This window comes from Macaca nemestrina, chromosome 1 (genome assembly GCF_043159975.1).
Source record: "Macaca nemestrina isolate mMacNem1 chromosome 1, mMacNem.hap1, whole genome shotgun sequence".
Classification (NCBI taxonomy): domain Eukaryota; kingdom Metazoa; phylum Chordata; class Mammalia; order Primates; family Cercopithecidae; genus Macaca; species Macaca nemestrina.
Window position 1 is genome coordinate 134,564,205 of NC_092125.1, and position 21,961 is coordinate 134,586,165.

Consider the following 21,961-nt stretch of genomic DNA (forward strand, 5'->3'; position numbering starts at 1 on the left):
CCTTATTGCTCTTGACCAATAAATAAACAAACACCACTGTCTCTGCAAAAAAGAGCTGTAGCTCTTTCCTATAGGTCCTCACAATTTTCTTTGTTTATACAACATCCAATCCCCTTTCCAAATACAGGCATGTGTCATTTAACGATGGGGATAGAAATGCAGCCTTAGGAAATGTTGTCATCGTGTGAACATCATAGAGTTCACTTGCACAAACCTAGATGGTATACCCTACTTCACACATAGGCTATATGGTACAGCCTATTGATCCTAGGCTACAAACCTGTACATGTTACTGTACTGAAAACTGTAGGCAGGGCTGCAACACATGATTAGAAAAGGTACAGTAAAAACACAGTGTTACAGTCTTAGGCAGTCCATCATTGACCAAAACGTTCTCACACAGCACACGACTACATAACATTGGCTATAGTTTCTGCTAGTGCCTGTCCCTGTCTGCACCTGCATTTCCAGCCTTTATATCTACTCTGTGAGCAATCTAATATTCAAGATTGCACGTCTTTCCTGCCAGAGTTGGTTTCCACTACTTGTAACCAAGCTCCCTGAGACAGGTGCTATTATAGCATTAATAGCTTAATATGGTTTTTTTTCTTCAAGTAAAAGAAGGTTTCTAAATTATTATCTTTGGATTGTTTATGCTTCGTGTTTATTTCTTCTAATATAATCTAAATGGGAGATTTTGTTCAGGATTGAGGCTCAACATAGCTGTTGTATTATCAAACAATAACATTACTCACCATTAATTAAGACTAACTTAATTCTATTTAGTTTAGTATCCTGACAGGAAAGACCAATATGATACAAACTGAATTCACTAACAACAGACCACCAGCAAATTGCTGTAATAACTGTCTCTATAAATATGAAAAAAGTAGAGGCTATGCCATTCATTAATGTATTTATTTTGTAAATAGAGTTCCTACTCTCCAACCTCCAAGGAGCTTAATCTATTGAAAATAGACAAGCAATCAAGATTTTGGAAAAGAGAAATAATATCTACTTATAAGGCAGAATGTATTAAGCATCAGATGATTCGAAACACTAGTATGGAGAGCACAGACTGGAAAAAATTAATTCGAGCTGAGGATTGAAGAAGGTTCTTAGGGATGATGAGTAACAGAAAAGATTTTATTTCACTACCCTAACAATAAGTACACAAAAGTAGAAAAATACACAGTAAGTTCACATAGTGGCAAGTGGACCAACCTAGATCAGTGCTTCTCAAATTGTATGGTGGAAACAAATCACCAGGAATCCTGTATAAATCAGATTCCAATTCACTGGGTCTGAGATGCCATTTGTAACCAGCTCCCAGGTGACGTAACAGTCATGGAACTGAACAGTGAGGCTCTCCAGGAAAGAGAGTGATGGTGAAGGAGAAGGCTGACAGCCTGATCATCAACAGCTGTGAATGGCAAAAGGTGATCAGAGCTGTGTGCTCTGGAAACGCTGATTTGCTGGGAACATATAGAATGGAGGCAGAATATTAAGAGAATGAGGACCTTATGAGGCTATTTTAATAGTTCTCAGAGGTAACCACATAACCACTCCAAACATAGGAGAGGAAACTGAAAGAACGCACTAATTCCAGAGATACTAAAAAGGCAAAAATGATGGGGGACATTCAGATATATGAACAGACATGAAGAGTGCATGAGAGGGATGATTAGAAGGTAAACACTGAGGATTTTATCCTGGACACCTAAGGAATTATTACATCACTAGGAGAAAATTAAATGGAAAAGACAACGGGTTTGGGAAGAGAAATTAAGAATTGGAGAATGTCAGAACATAGTCCAATTTGGAACTAAACTGAAGGGATGAATAGGCCCATTAATTAAGACTTTCCACTGCTCTTATGGTTAAATTTAGTAAGTTAAAAATTCATTGGAACAGGCTCTTAGTAGTAAAAAAGGACAGTTCAACTGTCACACCCTCCTCTCCTCTGGGACAGTTAGTCATCCAGCTTGTTCTAGAACATTTTTAGTGACAGAATTCATGATCCTGTTGGGTAATCCCTTTCATTTTAGAACCTTTAATTATAAATCTATTTTCTGAATAAGCCTGAAACTTCTCTGTATTTTTTCACCCAATGGTCCTAGTTTTGCCCTTCAAAACTGTAAACATTTAATCCACCTGATCATAATAAGTCTTCATAAGGAGTTATTAAAAGAATTAACCCATCTCTTCCAAGCTAAATCACTTTTTGTTCTTCCCCAGACTTTCCACACAGGTTAGTTTCCTCATGGTCACCAGAACATATTATCAGTGAAATCCCTTAGTTGATTCTCTTTCATGGATAGCAAATATGTAACAAGACTGTTACTACTTCCTGTGCCAATGGAAGATCTTGTTAAAGGATCTAAGCCCTCTAAGTCCAGACCAGATTTCAGCTCCATCTTAATACAGTATTCCAAAGAATCCATAACAAGGCACTGGCATCTGAAGATGAGACCATATTCCTCTGCCATTTTTTGATATCGACTGTTAACTCTCCTTTAAAAATGCTGAGAGTGGAATGGATCTTCAGAAGTGGGATGGACGGTTCAAATTACATTAAATTTAATACCCTATATGACCTTGAAAATATGGTGTTTAAATTCAATACCATGTCATTTGTGTATACTGGTTTTTCAGTCGCTGAAAACCACTAGGCATTTTTGCACATAAAATGGTCCTATACAAGGTCTCCCCAAACTTATTCTGAAGTTTCCTTATTTTTTTTGGTTTTATTGTTGATCACATATGCTACCCCAAAAAGAGAAACTTTGAGCTTTTCACCTTTCTACTTCACCTACCTAGACTTCCTCCCCAAGGAGAAATATAAAAGAATACTTAACCTATAAGGAGGCTATAATGGCACAGAGTGAAATTTTTTTGTAAGAGAAATATAAATAGTCCTGGATCAACCCTATTTTGTTTCATTGTTTTGTTTTTTTTGTTTGTTTGTTTTTTCCTAACCATCAAAATAGTAAGGCCCACTAAGACAAGATCAGGATGTAGGCCTTAGGGAAAGGGGAACACATATATTAAGTCATGTAATCGTCATGTTAGTATTTATCCTCATTTTACAGATGAAAAATCTGACGCATTGACATTAAGTAACTTGCCTTAGGCAACAATGCTAGTAAGCAGTGCAGCCAGGATTTCAAATGCAGGCAATGTAGTTAGAGTCCCTACTCCTGCGCAGGTGCGGTGGCTCACACCTGCAATCCCAGCACTTTGGGAAGCCGAGGTGGGCAGATCACCTGAGGTCAGGAATTTGAGACTAGCCTGGACAACATGGCAAAACACCATCTCTACTAAAAATACAAAAAATGTATATATACAAAAAAAAAAAAAAAAAGAATTGCTGGGTGTGGCAGTGTGCACCTGTAGTCCTAGCTACTGGGGAGGCTGAGGTGGGAGGATGGCTTGAGCCTTGGGAGGTGGAGGATGCAGTGAGCCAAAATCATGCCACTGCACTCTAGGCTGGGTGACAGAGTGAGACCCTGTCTCAAATAAAAAGAAATGAGAGTTTCTACTCTTAACCACTAAGCTTATATCTTAATGGTATTTTTACTTACAATGACTAATGGAGCTTTCTTCAGAACTTCATATTTATGCCAATTAAATTTCATAGTCTACTCCTGAATACAATGTTCTAACTTATCAAAAGATTTGGAAAGCCGATTATGATATACAGACTATTAGCTATTGTTATAGTTACTACTGCTGTGTAACAAATCATCTGAAAACTTAGTCATATAAAATGATTTTATTGTTTTAGATTTTATTATGCCCACTAGTTCAGGCAGGAATTCAGGCAGCACACAGCAGAAATGTCTTGTCTCTCCTCCATTATACATGAGGGCTCAACTGAAAAGACTTGATGGCTGAGGGCATGTGAATGCTGGAGGCTGAAATCATGCAAACATCTTCACATGAAAGCCTGCCACTTAATGCTGGATAGTGCCAGGGCCTTCAGCTGGGGCTGCTGACCAAGCATTTACATGTGGCTTCAATGTAACACGGGTTTCCTAACATGGAGGTTTTAGGTTGCATTTCTTACATGGTGCTCCAAAAAGCACAGTGTCCCACTGGACAACATGAAACCTACATTCCCTTTCATGATCTAGCCTGGGAAGTTGCACAGCATCACTTCCACCATATCCTATAGATCAAAGCAGTCATAATCCCACCCAAGTTCAAGGAAAGCAGCATTTATTCCATCTCTCCATAGGAGAGTGGCAGGTCACATCATAGAAGAGCATATAGAATGAGAGATACTGACACAGCCACCTTTATTGAAAGGAACTCTCCACATTTTTGTACTATGTCCTATGACCCCACCCATCTATTTTCTGTGCCCTAGGAGGCTGGCACCTATGGATGACATCACCTTAGCAAGATCACTCAATGAGGAGTGCAAGCAGGAGAACCAAGGGTAGGAGAAGAGGAATTCAGGGAACATACCCCTTATTTCCTCCTGCTTTGGCACATTTCTGGCAGTAGCTACCTCTCTCTGTAAATACACTTCCTGAAGAAGTGTCCCCATCTCCACAGCTCCAGGTCTGACTGGTTTCCAGCAATGCTATTTCCATTTCTTGTCCCTTTAAAGCTAGGGATGCTAACAGTTTTTTGCCACTACAACTCTCTAAATGCCTCAGTACTCCTTGTATGTTCACTAAGTCTGCCAATAATTCCATAAATAGTCCCCACATTCAACTCTCATTTAAATCATTGGAGAGAATTCTGATTTTTATCACGGTGATGACTGATACAGGCACACAACAGAAACCAAATAGAGACTGTTCAGAGAATATATGTGAGAAATTAGTAAGCAGGACTTCCTAATCTTTGTCTAATTATTTGATAGATGAATAGTATAATTATGCTGCTCCATCACTATACTGAATTTCCAAATTGACAAACAAAAAACATATATATATAAAGACATGTATACATGTGTATGTTAGATGTCTCAACTTTATTCTTTCAAGAATAACCTTTTCAGCTGGGCGCAGTGGCTCACGCCTATTATCCCAGCACTACGGGGGGCCGAGACCGGTGGATCACCTGAGGTCAGGAGTTCGAGACCAGTCTGGCCAACATGATAAAACCCTGTCTCTACTAAAAATACAAAAAATTAGCCAGGCATGGTGGTGCATGCCTGCAATCCCAGCTACTCAGGAGGCTGAGGCAGGAGAATCGCTTGAACCTGGGAGGCAGAGGTTGCAGTGAGCCAAGATTGTGCCACTGCACTCCAGCCTGGGTAACAAGAGCAAAACTCCATCTCAAAAAATAAATAAATAACCTTTTCTGAAGAAATGAGTGATTTTTTTCTCAAAAGCCTTGCTCAATTAACTCTGATTTACCATAAACACAATCTTAAGTCTTTCATTATTCTTATAAAACATGTTAGCTTCTATTGATCATGTTTTTTTCAAAGTGTTTATAAACAACATATTAAATAATTCACTTCATGGCTTTTTTGGAGATTGAAATGAAACCTACTGTTCAGTACCTTCCAGAACTTCCTTTTTGCCCATTATTTGTAAAAACAATATTTACCTATTTCTAGCTTCAGGGAACCATTCCTGCATTTCATGACTTCTCAAAGGTAACTAGTAGTGATGAGGATGATTACATCTGTAAGTTCCCTGATTATCCTAGATGATATATATCTTACTTTATGATCCTGAATATCTTTAAAGAGGCCAATTAGAGCTATCACTTACTACCAGATAAGCATCTCAGTGCTTCATTGTGGCCTAATCACTACTCTGTATCCACAGCTGTTTCTTCCATACAGTATTCAATAAAAATAAAGGCAATTTATTTTAATTTATTGTTTTTCCCCCAAAGAGGAGAATTTTTTCCTTTAAATGTGAAGAAATTGGCCCTTTTTCTCCAGTTAAATTTTTTGGAAGCCTCATCTCATTTTGACCTAGTTTTAAAATAATTCTTAGGCTCTTGTTACCATTTGTATCTCTTTTATTTTCTTTTTATTTTTATTTTACTGTTTTTGTATGATTGGTTCTGTTCTCCTTCTAACATCTATACTTGCTCTTTTAAATCAATGTCCTCTGCATTCTCTTGAGGTTGGCATCATTTTCTGCTCACTGGATTATATGAAAATTCAGAACAACTCTGTTTTACTTTCCATCCCTCTTGATTTGTATTGCCATTTAGAGTTTCTGTCCCATCTTCCCACCTGAACTGTAAAATTGTGATAGCAAGAACTAAATCTTGTATTTCTTTTTTTAATCATACTTAACACAAAAATATGTATTTGTCATGTACTTGTAATATGTTGTGGAAAAAAAAAAAAGAAATAATACGAAGTTTTTTGTTTTTCTTTTGAGACCGAGTCTCATTCCATCACTCAGGAGGGAATACAGTGGTGTGATCTCAGCCCACTGCAACCTCTGCCTCCCAGGTTCAAGTGATTCTCCTGCCTCAGCTTCCCGGGTTGCTGGGATTAAAGGCTCCCACCACCACACCCAGCTAATTTTTATATTTTAAGTAGAGATGGGGTTTCACCATGTTGGCCAGGCTGGTTGCGAACTCCTGACTTCAAGTGATCTGCCCGCCTCAGCCCCCCAAAGTGCTGGGAAAATTCATACTCTTTAAAAAGCTTCTGGAAGAGGGCACCAGGCACATATTCATAAATAATCTAAGGGAATAAGGAGACTAAAAAGGTGAATGTAAATTGAATATGCAGGTTGCCAACCTCAAAGTACTAAAGGGGAGGACAGTCTGCTTCGTAAGTAATTGTGAGATTCCATCCTAGGGTAGGCTGAACAGCAGTGGTGTTTGCTTTATAGAAGAGCAGGCAAGGAAGGGAGTAGTGGAAAGGGAAGGCCACGTGGAGCAGCCTTTCTTAAATTTGCTTGCTTAACTACAGATAACGGTTGAGAAATTCAACTTACTGAAATGGATAAAAGTGGCTAAGTTTAAACTTTTCCAACTATTCTTTTTGGATTTTCACTAATATTATTATCTTTGCCTTAATCTATGTGGGCAGTTTCTACAGACGTTGTTCTTAACTTTTTCCAAGCATCCAAGACGCGCAGTTAACACGAAAAAGCAGGGTGGACCCAGGTGTACGGGCTCATAGAGTTTGGAAGGTCCACTTTTAAAAGAATACAAAATTAGGTGGAAAAACAAATTATTCAGATGAGAAAAGAAATCTCAATAAATGATTGGAGCCATGGAGATCTACATTCCTTAGTCTGAGAGAGCTTTAGGCAATTCACCAGAAATGCTTATTTAGAAATGCTTCTGGTTGGGACCTGTCATTTCCTTCCCACCTAGAACATCTGCAACTCCAGTAACCCCCAACACGCCCAGAGGTCTAAGCAAACGAATAGCGCTGAAGCTTCAATTTCATTAGCTTCACCTTAGATCTGCCTCTGACGAGAGGACCTCATTTAAACATCGATTCTTAAGAGCCAGCTAGGACACTTAGAATCTGGGGAAAGAGAAACCGCTTGACAGGTTTAAAACAATCCCAGGCACTTTGGCTCAAGTCTGTAATCCCAAACCCTTTGGGAGCTGAAGGTGGTAGAACCCCTTGAGGCCAGAAGTTTGAGTCCAGCCTGGACAAAAAAAAAAAAAGAAAAGAAAAACAGAAAGAAACCCCGATTTTTCTGATACAATATTGCCATTTCCAACATCCCATCCATTCCATTTTGAAAGTTGCACAATGCATCACCATAGACTAATATTTCTTGTCTAAACAGCAATGTAAAGAAGAAAAGAAAGTAAATCACTAACTGGCCAATTGTTGTTGATCTGAACATAAAGTATGTGTGGAATATAAAAAGGCAGCGTTTACCTTTTACAACTAAATATAAAATAATTCCATTGTTTTACTATTTAATAGAAAAGTCAAGAGCACAAAACTGTGATAGTCTGTTTAAATATTCGGAATACAAACCTGGGCCTATCATTCCATGTAACCCGAAGTAGAAATAAGTTTTACATACTCCTTTTTGGAGTCAGAGTATGCATGTTCACTTCCTAACTTGGATTTGCTCTCCCAGAGTAAATGCGGTGGTTAAGAGGTCGTTTGCTTTACCTAACATCTCCAGGTAACATTAAAATGAACAGGCTTCTTAGTAATTAATACAGCGTTGTGATCTGAACTCAGGTCTTCTCTCAGCAGCAACTTGAGAAACTGGAGCGACATTCAACCTCCCTGCAAGAAAGGTATTTTTCTTTTCTAAAACCCTTTAAGAAATTACAGCCACCAGTCTACACGTACCAAAAGTCTACCACTAGCCCACACAAGTCAATTTCCCTCCAACTGTAAAATAAGGAAAGAAGAGCCTTTGGTCCTAAATTTCCCGGGGGGCAAGGAAAAACGAAAGCGCCGGCTGTGGGTTGGGTGGCAGTAGCTGACCATCTGAAAAATTCTTAGCTCCTCAGCGGAGGAGCTTCCTGTTAGAAACAACCGTTTTCTCCTGTTCAGGGAGATTTCCTCGAACCTATTCCCACAGGACCTGAGACTTACCTCGGGTGTCACCCAAGTCTCAAATCCACAACCAACAACACTAAATTAAGAATAATTTCTCTAAACTCGGCTAATCTCTCTCCCAGAGTTCAGGGCTGGCCTCGCCCGAAAAGCAGCTGGCGGGGGCGGTTTCGAGCCACTAGCCTCCCAGGTTTGGGAGCTGCCGCGAGGAGATGTCTGTGTCAGAGAAGCAGAAAGGGAAAACAAATCACAACTTTGCAGACTCCACGAAGCCACAGCCCCGCCACACGGAAGGTCAAAGTGCGGAGGAGGGAGCGGCTGCGGTTTGAGGCCCCGAGGCGACGCGGCCCCGGCTGCGGCCAGAGCTGGCAGGCGGGATCCAGCAGCCCGGGGGACCTCACCCGTCCCCAGCTCAGAGCCGCCGCCCCGGGAGGGCGGGCGCGCCAGAGGCAGCCGTCAGCGCAATGCTGGCAACTCCCGGAGTTGCCTTGGAAGTTTCCCGGGACTCGCCGCCGCCGCCCTCACCTTGCTGAACACCTCCAGGTCGTCCTCGTCCTCGTCCAGATCCAGCACCTCCGCCTGCAACAGCGCGGAAGAGCCGCTGCTGCCCGGGAAGGGGGCGCTGCCCCCCGGGCTCTCCCCGTCGGCGCCCCCGGCCGGGAGGCCCGAGGAGCGCGCCTGAGATGCCCGGCGCTCGCCCTCCATCCCGAGAGTGCGCGCCCGGCTGGCCGCCACCGCCGCCGCCAGCCCGGCTCCCCCGAGCGTGCCCATTGGCTCCCGCGTCTCCTGCGCCTCCCCGGCCGGCCCCGCTCCAGCCCCTCGCCCGCTGCGCAGACGCGGAACTGCCGGGACCAGCGTCGGCCCGGGCCGGGCGCATCCCCACCTGGCCTGAGGCGGGCTGGAGGGGCGGGACTGGAACTCTCGGACTCCGGCTAGGGTGGAGAAAGAGTTGGCTGTCCCCTGGAGAAGAGGAGAGGCTCAAAGGTAGGAGGTGGGCGTCCTCGCATTGACCCAGTCGGGGGCCACCGAGTGACCGTTTCCGCGGTGGCGGGGTCGGGGAAGAAGCCACGGAGCGAACCGTCCACTTCGCGGGATCCACAGAGAGGCTGGAAGGCACCCGACCCAGCCTGCCAAGAGAGAAAAAACAGCAATAACAATACTGTATTTCCTCTATTCAGTGGTTGCCTTTCTTCTTGGTTGTGATTTTCGCGCTAATGTAAAAATAAAGACATGAAAACTTCCCCTGTTTCGTTAATTGATTTTTGACCCAGTGACTGGCCTGTGCGGTCATTTCACTGTCGAGCCAGGAAAGCTGAGCTTTACAAACTATTTTCAGCCACTTTCAAATGCATCTTTACTCCTGGATGTCTTCCTGAAGTTAATGAGCAGAATGTTACCAAGACCCAAGGACAACTAGCAAGTCTGGAAAATTGCCACCGAAAAATAATCCTCAGTCCTTGCACTGCCAAGGCAAAGCTTTAATTATTTAACTGCTTATTATTCAAAAACAAAACTAAGTTCCAAAAACAATGGAAAATTGAGCCCACATTGATATATTTTTAAATTTATCTTCAGGTTTCATTATTTACTTCCGTCAGCCCCACCTCTTTTCTGTAGGCCCATTTAAAAATGTTTAAATACATTGAGCTCTATGTAAGAATTCCTTATTTGGGAAAATAGAGAATATCTTTATTTCTGATTAGAGGCAAAGCCTTAATAATGTATTTTCTCCTATCATTCAAATGTATTCCCGTTGATTTCAGACATGCACCCACCCTTCAGTCAGGTTGGTCACTGCCCCATGAATATCCAAATTTGTTCCTGTGCTTGATGATTTCTGTACTTTAAATGCCATCTCCTGCCCATCCTTCAGAAATTAAATATAGTCCCATCTCTTTCAGAAAGACTTTCTAAATGACTGTTCTCAATTTAGCATTTAATTTTATTCCGTCTTGCAGATTGTATTTGTTTCATGTACAAGTTTTACATTCCTTAGTAAATGATAACATGTTCAGGTTGGGGATCCTGGTATGTATTAACCACAGTATCAGATGTACTCTCAAAATGCTCTCTGCTAAGGTCTGTAAAGAATATAAGTTATTAAAAGACTTTATTTTTTCCTTGATAAACTTATTCTGGCTAGGAAGGAAGATTCAAGGTTTTCTAATTGCAATCTGAACCAGGAAATTCTTAATAATGCTGTAACTCACAGAATTGCCAGAAACCATAGAGAATGGGCTCAGAAAATGGGCAGAATAAAGCAAGGCTGCACAGCTTGGATTATAGCCAAAGACTAGGCCACAGAACCAATGGTACAAACATTGCTGCTACCATTGCCTGATACTGGATGTCACACCATCTTCACCAGTGTAAATATTGTCATTAACACTGATGTTACTGGACTCCAGTTGCTGTCCCTGACAGCAGTACCACAGCTGCCTCTGAGAACTTCTCTGCTATTACTGCCATTAACATGTCTCCACTGTCCTGTTTCTCTGTATTGATTTTTCTAGTATTAAAACCCTGGAGAGTATGTGTGCTTGGCCAATCTGGCCACGTTTCATGGAAATTTCTAAGGCAGAGAAAGTTCTAAACATAGAAATGTCATATTAATGCTTGTCAACCAAAAAAGAAGAACAATAGGAAGAAGAGGGAAGGATGAGGAAGAGGAGTAGGGAAAACCTGACTATAATTTGCCTGTTTGGCTATCCAACATTAGTATTGCCTTTCTTCACATACTCCCCCTACTTCCATGCTTTGAGCACCTAAGCATGCAGTTCACAGCCCCCTAAAGGGAGAAAATTCCAAACCTACTCATTAGTACAACTCCAAAGCAATATGTCTACTCCTCCTGTAGTCTCAGCTTCCCATTAAGTGGGACTGTCACTGGGTTGATTTTTTGTGTTTTTTTGGTTTTTGTTTTTATTTTTATGAGACAGAGTCGCACTCCGTCACCCAGGCTGGAGTGCAGTGGCGCGATCTCTGCTCACTGCAACCTCCACTTTCCGGGTTCAAGCAATTCTCCTGCCTCAGTCTCCTGAGTAGGTGGGACTACAGGCACACGCCACCACACCCAGCTAATTTTTTGTATTTTTAGTAGAGATGGGGTTTCACCAGCATAGTCCAAAACTTTGAGTACAAGTATAATATTAAGAGGAGCACTACCCACTCCTGTCCTGTTTAAGAGAAATCATATCATACATTAATTTATGGTTTCATGAATATACATCTTGTGGAAAAGCTTTCTCTTCTTGTACTTTCCAGATGGGATCTCTTCAGACCATAACTTGGTCTTTAATATTCCATTCCACCATCTATGAAGTCTGCTGTTTCTAGTAATGGGTTTTGTGATGAGACAAGTTACCCCATGAGCATTGCCCAAAGGCTTTACTTCTTTTGCTAGAAAGTGATTTAACTAGTTAGAAAAAAATATAATGTGCAAAATCTGATGAGGAATAGACCAGTCAATGAGTTCATGGACAAGCATGTTAAGGGAAATCTGATGAGCAGAATAAGCAAAGACAATTTGACTTTTCCACTAAAGACAAATCATGGCATCCTGCAGTGTGGCAGGGTAAGGGCCCTGTGTAGTTGCTGCTGTGGCAAGCTGAGTGCTGAGCAATGGAAGTAGCCAATTATCCTTTAGTGAGGGGAAATCCTTATTTTTGAGCCAATGCATTGTATAAATCCCTGCCAACATGGCCACTTGGTATGTGAAGCCATAGAACAAGCACTGGAGTTTCTAGAAAAGCAGTAGGATTAACATCCACAGGAGAATAAGCATTATTGTTCAACTTATTTTAATGTTATAAATTCATCAAATGAAAAGGCTTTTTTGGAAAATATTGTTGTGGGCTACATACAAATACGCTTTTATTCTGGGGCCATTGCAAGAAACTCACCCACATACATTTTCTCCAACCTTCTTGACCCTGAGATCCTACCTTGTTTCTTCTAAGTCCCATCAAGTCAAACCTCTAGCCTTTGTCCTGGAAACAGCATAGAATCCTCATTCTAACCCCTTTGAAGCATAGTGGGCACTGTTGTATACCAAGGGGAGGATGTCCCTCGTCCACTGCCCTTTTGCACTGCAATAACTACTAACTGATTCCCGCAAATGATAAAGATCCATCTGTAAACCAGATTTGGAGTTTTTACCCCTTAGTTAACTGTTCAGATAAAACTCCCTATGAGATTATAGGAGTAGAACTGCTGGGAGCAAGAGCTAAATGCTCATGCAATGTTTCCTTATAGGACCACTTTCAAACATAACATTTCCACACAAACATGGCTTGCTGAAGGAAGGCTCGTTCAATTTTAGTATTTTTTTCATTATAGCACCCATTTCATGAGGAGCTGCTTGGATCACATGGTCACCTGATGTCACATGCTTATGTATCTAGTTGATACGGTTTGGCTATTTGTCCCCTCCTACAGTTAGGTTGAAGTGTGATCCCATATGTTGGAGGTGGGGCCTAGTGGGAGATTTTTGGGTCATGGAGGAGGATCCCTCATGAATGGCATGGTGCCCTCCCTGTGGTAGTGAGTGAGATCTTGCTTTATTAGTTCACACAAGAAATGATTGTTTTTTAAAAAGGAGCATAGCATCTCTCTCTCTCTCTCTCTCTCTCTGACTCTTTTCCTGAATCTCTCTCGCTCACTCCCTCTCTTGCCCTATGACATGCCTGTGCCGCCTTTGCCTTCTGCCATGAGTGTAAGCTTCCTGAGGCCTCACTAGAAGCCAAGAAAATGCTGATGCCATGCTTTTACAGGCTACAGAACTGTAAGCTAAAATAATCTCTCTTTTTATAAATTACCCAGCCTCGGGTATTCCTTCATAGCAACACAAAACAGACTAACACACTCGTCTTTGCCAGAACCTGATAACAAGCTAAGGGCTGATTTCTTAAATCTATCAGAGCACATTTTGCTCTAAAACATTAGTCTTTTGATTTTCTTTCAGAACTTGTCATAGGCCCCAGAGAGTATCCTTATTCTCTACAGTCTCATCAGTAATATTAACAGCGAAAGGTTGGCCAGGCATGGTGGCTCACACCTGTAATCCCAGCACTTTGGGAGGCCAAGGCAGGTGGATCATGAGGTCAGGAGATCAAGATATCCTGGCTAACACAGTGAAATCCCGTCTCTACTAAAAGTACAAAAAATTAGCCAAGCGTGGTGAGGGGAGCCTGTAGTCCCAGCTACTTGGGAGGCTGAGGCAGGAGAATGGCATGAACCTGGGAGGTAGAGCTTGCAGTGAGCCGAGATCTCGCCACTGCACTCTAGACTGGGCGACAGAGCGAGACTCCGTCTCAAAAAAAAAAAAAAAAAAAAAAAACCAGTGAAAAGTAGTGAGTGTCTACTTGAGTCACACATTCTTATAAGTGCTTTATGCATGGTCACTCATTTAATCTTCACAAACACTTTATGATGTATATGCTATTTTTACCATCCCCATTTTACAGATAAGGAGACTGATGAACAGAGAAGTTTAGTAATTTACCCAAGTTAAGTAATAAGTGGGAAATAATTTACACCTCACTGAAAAGAATGTTACATATGTTGTCTTAAAAAATAGAAAAGAGGCCAAATATGGTGGCTCATGCCTGTAATCCCAGCGTTTTGGGAGGTTGAAGCAGAAGGATCACTTGAGGCCAGGAATTCAAGACCAGCCTGGGCAACATAAGGAGACTCCATTGCTTTAAAAAAAAAAAAAAAAAAAAAAAAGCCTTTTTTCTTAAATGAGCTGTTGTTGGTGGCGCATGCCTGTAGTCTCAGCTACTAGGGAGGCTGGAGTGTGAGAATTGCTTGAGCTCAGGAGTTTGAGGCTGCCCTGAACTGTGATTGTGTTGCTGCACTCCAGACCGGTGACAGAGTAAGACACTATCTCTAAAGAAAAATAAAATAGAAAGGAGGATTTATAAGGATATTCTGGGATTCTCAGCTCTTGGAATTTAGCAGAACAGATAATTCTAAAATTCTTCCACTACCAGTCCTGAAGAACTGTAACAAGAATCTTTAAATTCACGGTTGAATTTGCAAAAAAGTAATTAACTTTCAGGAGACAAGAAACAAAGTAACCGTATGTGAGAAGATGAAATTGGTAAATATTTGGGCTGCTAGTCTGCCTGTCCCCAGGGTGGAACATGTAGGATTGGTCTCAATAATCTAAAGGTTTGCATTTGAATTATCATAGGAATAAGGGAAATACAAACTTATAAGATATTTGGTCAATAACAGTACTCTTTTGGATCAGCCTGAGCTCCACATAGGAAAGATATCTCCCCAAAAATCTTACTCATGGTTTGGGAAGTCACAATTCAAAATATTAAAAGTGTTCTTGAGTTAGTGATATAACTGGGATCTCTGGCATAATCAAATAAAAAGATCTCTTTCTCAGCTCACTCTAGACAGTTTCAACAGATAAAACTATACTGCAGATAAGATCACAATACATAATTTAAAGCATTCAAGGAAACTATCATGGATCAGAATCATCATATGAAACTTTTAGGAGGAGAGCCTCAAAGAACTTTAAATAATCAAACAATATACAGAATATAAATTATTAAATAAATAAAAGAATAACTACAACAGACTATAAAAAGAACCAAAAAGTCTAGAAATGAAAAATATAGTCAGTGTGCTGATTGTTAATTCTTTGCTTCTCTGCTCCAAATGAACTCTCATTGCCTGCTCTGTGATAATGGAGATGAGCCTTATATATATTTCTCCTTTGCCACCTGGCAAGATGTTAAACATTGTCAGGAGAGGATCTGGAGGGATATTGCAGAAGGAAGGGTTTTTCCTCTTCCTGTTTCTGGTGTGCTCCCTTACCAGTGTCCTGCAGAGAGCTCTTTTTCTCCACTGTTCAATGTGAGGTTCCTGTAGGGCAAAACTTTTTATGGTATTTGACTCACTATCAAACTCACACAGCTGTGTTGGCATAGTCCCAGATATTGTGGGCCTGCCCCCAGCCCAGGTTGCTGTACCCGCTTCCCTCTTCTTAGTCCCAGGCATGGACACACACCAGGGACACTGGAGTCCAGCCATTCCCTGATGTCTGTCAAGCACAGCAGCCAAGAGCTGACCCAGTGCACTAGACTCCTGAAGAGGAGGACTTTGTGAGGCTCCAGAGTCTGATAGTTTCCAACAAACAGCAGCTTCTCCTGGCATCTAACAAGTTCTGAGGCTCAACACCTATCAGAGGGTAGATTTCCATTAAGTCCTACCATGAGGTACTTCATTGACTTCTCCAACATTCAGGAAGCTAAAGTGGAGCTAAGGTGGTGACATCTGGATCTCACTTCTGGCAAGAGAGGGCTTGTCCGTGGGTACTTATCTCAGCACTATGGGTAGTGGTCACATTTTATATTATATTTGTGTACTTTTAGAATTACTTTGACTCTCAGCCAATTCTTCATCACTCCAATTCCCTGTTAATAATGCTTTATATTAAATTTTGCCTCCTCAAATGACTGTGATTTTTATCACCTGATTGGACCTGGAACAATACAGAATTGCTACCAGGAATGGTCCCAGAAGATAAACCTGCAAAAAATGGCATTTTGGGAATCTCCTTACAACCAAGTCACTGAGGAAGAAAAACCTCGAGCCTGGCGTAGAGATAGGTCTTCACAGTATTCTAGCACCATCTGAAAAGAGCAGCTGCAGCACTGCAGCCCCACTCAAGGGTAAACATGAAGAACAGTGGTGAAGGAATATTCTCCCAGTGACCAGAACTTCAAGTGTGACATTTGGTTATCTATGTCTGGAGAGTAAGATGGCTGAAAATACAGGTTCATATAATGCATGGGTAGTTGCAAATAGTTTAGTTGGATGGTCAAGGACTTGGAAGGAACTGTTTTAGATGATTAGTCAAAAGGGAGCTTACAGAAGAAGTATGTAGGTTGACTTTTCAGAATGGCCACAGATTAAGATGTTTGTGAATGTGAAATGCCCACCAGAGGGCCACTACTACAGAGGTGGCTTTAAGTGGATAGAGTTATGCACTCTGGGATGTCAGTCAACCTTTCTCCCTAGCCATCATATTCTTTGTTTAATGGATCCACGAACTAAGAGGCTATAGTGGCAGGGATAGAGTCTACACATGGACTCGATAACATGAACATCCCTTTACCAAAGCTGATCTGGCTAATGCAACCATTGAGTACCTAATCTGCCAACAGCACAAACTAGCACTGAGCCCTCAATATGGCACCATTCCTGGGATATAGGGGCCAAGACAGCCAACTGGCAGCAGGTTGATTATGTTGGATCTCTGCCCTCATGAAGTAGGTAGAGATTCATCCTCGCTGAAATGAACACACTCTGGATATAAATATACCTTCCCTGCCTTTAGTGTTTCTTCCAGCACCACTATTTGTGGATTCACAGACGGTCTTATTCACCACCATTGCATTCCACAGAGCATCAGGTCTAATCAAGGAATTCATTTCATGGTAAAAGAAGTCATCATGGACTCATGCACATAAAATCAACTCTTCTTACTATATATTTCATAGGTTGGAAGTAGCTGGCTTGACTGAAAGGTGGACTGGCTTACTGTAGACTCAGTTATGGTGCCATTTGGAGACAACATCCTGAAATAATGGGGTTCTATCTTAGAGGATGCAATGTACACTTTGCATCAGAGTCCATTATATGGTGCAGTCTCTCCCATAGGTAGAACACATGGGACCAGGAATCAAAGAGTGGAAGTAGGAGTGACTCCTCTTGCTGTTATACCTAATAATCCCCTTAATAATCCACTTGCAGAATTTTTGCTTTCCATCCTACCCCTTCTAGCTCAGAAGTAACTCATGTTTCTTTTGCTCATGACTTACTGGCCAGAAATGATTGCACAGCTCCACTCAACCTAAAGGGGGTCATGAAGTACAATCATACCCTGTGCTCAGTAGTCAGAGGGTCAAAAATACTTGAATAGCACAAATGACAGTTAAAACCTAAAAGCACTTAATTCTAGGTGATTAAAATGAGGTATAGCTAATCTGATGGAGGGGCTATAACCCTAAGCCTGTGATTAACACCCAGTTCTGCAAATGGACAGATCTTTACATGAAACTCCTCATTGGCTTAGAGAATTCAGGCATGTATTTTAAATTATTACCTTCAATTTTCCCGTCAACAAAGTGGAGATAATTGGTAATATATATCCAAAGGTTATGAGAATCAAAGAAACTAATATACGTGAAATCATTTGTGAACTAAAGACCCATATCCATTTTAATTGTGTTATTACTATTACTGTTAATATTATTAATTTCAGTAGTAGCATATGGTTGCCAAATCTGACCCATAATTTCATTTGGACTCTCTAGCAGTAATATTTGGGTTAGTTCTTGTAATGTAACATAATGCTTTGTAGTTTTGACTAGAATATGTGTTTTGTAAAAAGGGTTTCCTTACTATTATGGGAAACTGGCAATTTCAAGTCTTCTGTCATGTACTGTAACAAATAAATAAATGTGTTAGAATAATAAGGTAACATGATTTTAAACATCTTTAGACTAGCAAAACCCAAAGGATATGGAATATGCATGTAATTCCATGACCTATTATGGTCTGCTTTTCTCTTAAACTGGATACAATAATCCTACTACCAAAGGAAGGAATCTAGGAATGATTTTCTTTAAAAACAAAAAGCAAATTTATTATGTAACAAAACTGAAAATACAGAGTAGGGTAAACTCTAAGCACAGTGAGATAATTGTTCGTAAATATTACCCAATTAATTCTATAAATGAACTAAACATGGCTTAATATTGCCAAGCTTTTTTCTAAAGTGTTGATGTTTTTAACTTAAAACAAACATTTAGCTGTTTTTGAAAGCTTCTCAGATTCACTGTACTCAGCTTCCGTGGACAGACTCACAGGACAGATCATTGCTATCCCAGAATTTTATTTAAGTGGTACCAGTATAATGAAAATTTATCTGCAGTTCATTTCATTTCTATAACAAAAGTTCCTTTGAATGTATTTCATTTAAGAAAACTTTAGAAAAAAATTGTTTTAATAAATCATATACATTTGTTGACGGCCGTAAGTAAAGGTGTTTTAGAATACAGAGGAACCATATCTTAAAAGCAAGACTCTAACATTTATTTTCTTTTTCTTTTTAAAAATAAGACTTATTTACATATAATTCACATGACATACAATTCACTTATTTAAAGCATACAAGTCAATAGTTTTGAGTATATCCACAGAGTTGTACAATCATCACCAAAATCAATTATAAAACATTTTCATCATCCCCAAAAAGAAGCTCTATACCCACTAGCAGTCACTCCTATTTGTCCCCAGTCCCAGTCCCTGGAACTACAAGCCTCCTTTTTAATCTCTATATATTTGTCTATTCTTCACATTTCATATCAATGGAATCATATAATTGTTGTCTTTTGTGGCTGGCTTCTTTTATTTAGCTTAATCTTTTCAAGGTTCATCCATGCTGTAGCACATATTAGTACTTCATCCTTTTTTTCATGAAATAATATCTTGTTGTATGGATATACCACATTTTATTTATATTTTCATCAGTTAATAGGCATTTAAGTTGTTTCCACTTTTTGGCTGTTATTAATAATGTTGCTATGAATAATTACATGCAAGTTTTTGTATGGACATCTATTTTCATTTCCCATGGGTACATTAGGAGTAGAATTGCTAGGTCATATTGATGACAGCAACGACCCATCTGGAGCAGTTGCTGCAAAGACACTGGCTGCAGCTGGGAAGGCACTTTTGGGGATATGTACTCCACAGGCCAGCTGGAGGTAAGAACAGGCAGAAGCCCTGCCGCTTTCTGAGTTGGAAGGGTGGGAACCCTACCTGTCTGGGCAAGCTGGAAGTCCCCCTGCCCTGGCAGACTTAGAAATGACTGCTCCCACTGCCCAGGATCCCCCCTCTCCCAGTGCTGCTCCAATTTCAGAACAAAGTTGAGGCCAAGCCTGGGCACCGTCCTGGCCCAGCTGGGTGTGCATGCACTCAGGGCAGTGCTATCATGCCAGGTTCTTGCTGCCTTGGCCTCCTCTCTGGACTTTGGGTATGATGAGCACCAGTGGGAGGCTGAGGGGAAGCTGAGGGTGACACAGTGTGGGCCTGTGGGCACCCCTCAGCACAAACATCCTGAGTGCCAGCGACATCAGGTTAATGGCAGTGGGAGGCAGACAGGTTCCTGGGCAGAAACGGGTGGGTCCCTGGTAATGCCCCACCTTCAGGCCTGGGATAGCCTGAAGCCTGGGGGCCAGGCTGCCAGTTCCATTGACCAACGTGAGAACTCATGGTGCTTTTTCCCAGCCACACATGGCTGCCCACTGAGCAATCAGCATGTACTTCCTGCCACCTGAAGCCCACAAAAACCCCTGACCTGGCCAGGAAGACCCTGACTCAGGAAGACGTCAGGATGAACTGCCTGCAGAGAGGAGCTACCCACTGTGGGTCTTCTTTAGCTGAGAGCTGAGCAGACATTGAGACGACTTGCCTGTGGATAGGAGCTACCTACTCCAGGTATCTTCTCCACTGACAGTTGCACAAGGGACAGGACAATCTGCTTGCAGATAGGAGCTACCCACTCTGGGTCTCCTCTCCACTGAGAGCTGTGCTCATTGGGATGACCTACCTGTGGAAAGAAGCTGCTCACTTCAGATCTCCTAAGAGCTATACTATTGCTCAATAAAGCACCTCATCACCTTACTGACCCTCCAGTTGTCCATGTACCTCATTCTTCCTGGATGTGGGACAAGAACGTAGGACCCACCAAATGGCAGGACTGAAAGAGCTGTAACACAAACAGGGCTGAAACATGCCCCTTGCTTACCATATTGCAGGTGACAAAAAGGAGAGAAGAGAGGAAGAGAGAAGAGCTGCAGCCCTGTGGGGACCCAGACCTAGGAGTTCCCCAAACCAGGGCTCTGACACCCTCTTTGGGGCTCTGCAGTTTCTGGCATCTGCAAGCTTCCATGCACCACCATGTTCCCTGGTGCCAGCAGTGGAGCCCACTTGCAGTACACCTGGTCCAGCTGCAGGCTCACAGGGAGCTGACACTTGTGCCTGTGCCTGGAGCTGCTTTCCCCACCATGGCCAGTGTGTCTGGACTCGCTCACTCATGCACCCCTCATCACTCCATACCTGGTTCATCCTTGGCAGGCATGGGATTTGGGCAGTAGTGCAAGCTGAGTACAGCGTTCCAGGCCAAATGGGAAGAACGAGCCCGGTGAGCCCCAGCAAAACTCTGGCAAAGTCACCACAAGCCACAAAGGTTTCCAACTGGCAAAGCAACACCCCAAGGGTCCTGTGACAATGTTTTAACTCTATGTTTAACCTTTAGGGAAACTATCTGATTGGTTTTTAAAGCAGCCATACCATTTTACATTCCCACCAACAGTGTATGAGGATTTCATTTCCTCACACTTTTGATATTACTCGGTATTTTCCTTTTGGTTATATCCATTCTAGTGGATGTGAAATAATATGTCATTGTGATTTGGATTTGCGTTCTCTGATGGTTAGATATTGACCGTGTTTTCATATGACTGTTGGCCATTTGTTAATCTTCTCAGTAATGTATCCATTCACATCCTTTCTCTAATTTTTAAATTTGGCCATTTGTCTTTATTATAGTGATATAAGAGTTCCTTAGAATTATAGGTAAAAGTCTCGGCCGGGTGCGGTGGCTCAAGCCTGTAATCCCAGCACTTTGGGAGGCCGAGACGGGCGGATCACGAGGTCAGGAGATCGAGACCATCCTGGCTGACACAGTGAAACCCCGTCTCTACTAAAAAATACAAAAAAAAACTAGCCGGGCGAGGTGGCGGGCGCCTGTAGTCCCAGCTACTCGGGAGGCTGAGGCAGGAGAATGGCGTGAACCCGGGAGGCGGAGCTTGCAGTGAGCAAAGATCACGCCACTGCACTCCAGCCTGGGCGGCAGAGCGAGACTCTGTCTCAAAAAAAAAAAAAAAAAAAAAAAAAAAAAAAAAAAAAAGTCTCTTATGACTTATATTTTATATATTTTCTCACATCCTATGAGTTGTCTTTTCACTTTCTTGTTGACATCCTTTAAAGTAAAAAAGTTTTTAATTTTGATGATGTTCAATTTGTTTATTGTTTTCTCTTGTACTTTTAGTGTTGTGTGTAAAAATGTTTTGCCTTAATTCTAGATCATTGCTATGGTCTGAATGTTAGTGCCTCCCAAAGTTGATATGTTGAAATCCTGACAACCAGAGTGATGATTTTAGAAGGTGGGGTGGTCTTTGGGAGGTGATGAGATAATTAAAACAGAGTCCTCAAGAATGGAATTAGTGTGTTTATAAAAGAGAAAAGAGAGCCTAGAAAACTAGCTTGTCTCTTCTGACATGTGATGTTATAGTAAAAGTATAACTGTCCATTAACCTGTAAGACCCTCACTAGACACTGAGTTTGCCAGCACCTTAATCTTGGTTTTTCAAGGCTCCAAAAGGAAAT

The 21,961-nt window shown here is 41.6% G+C and overlaps 1 protein-coding gene across 2 annotated transcripts in view; it reads right to left on the reverse strand.

The window, feature by feature from the left end:
* Nucleotides 1–9,199, reverse strand: part of LOC105485449 (sorting nexin 7) — a 108,355-nt gene extending 99,156 nt beyond the window's left edge. Inside the window, exons 1-2 of one of the 2 annotated variants that reach the window (XM_071074422.1) lie at nt 9,005–9,133; nt 8,084–8,695 (exon numbers count right to left, since the gene is read on the reverse strand). Coding sequence is in view for 1 of the 2 variants with exons in the window: in XM_011747805.3 (XP_011746107.2) it covers nt 9,005–9,184 (180 nt within the window). In the remaining variant the exon portion in view is untranslated. Of the gene's footprint in view, nt 1–8,083; nt 8,696–9,004 lie in introns of both variants that reach the window. The other variant, XM_011747805.3, reaches the window with a different exon arrangement.
* Between the last annotated feature and the right edge of the window lie 12,762 nt (nt 9,200–21,961).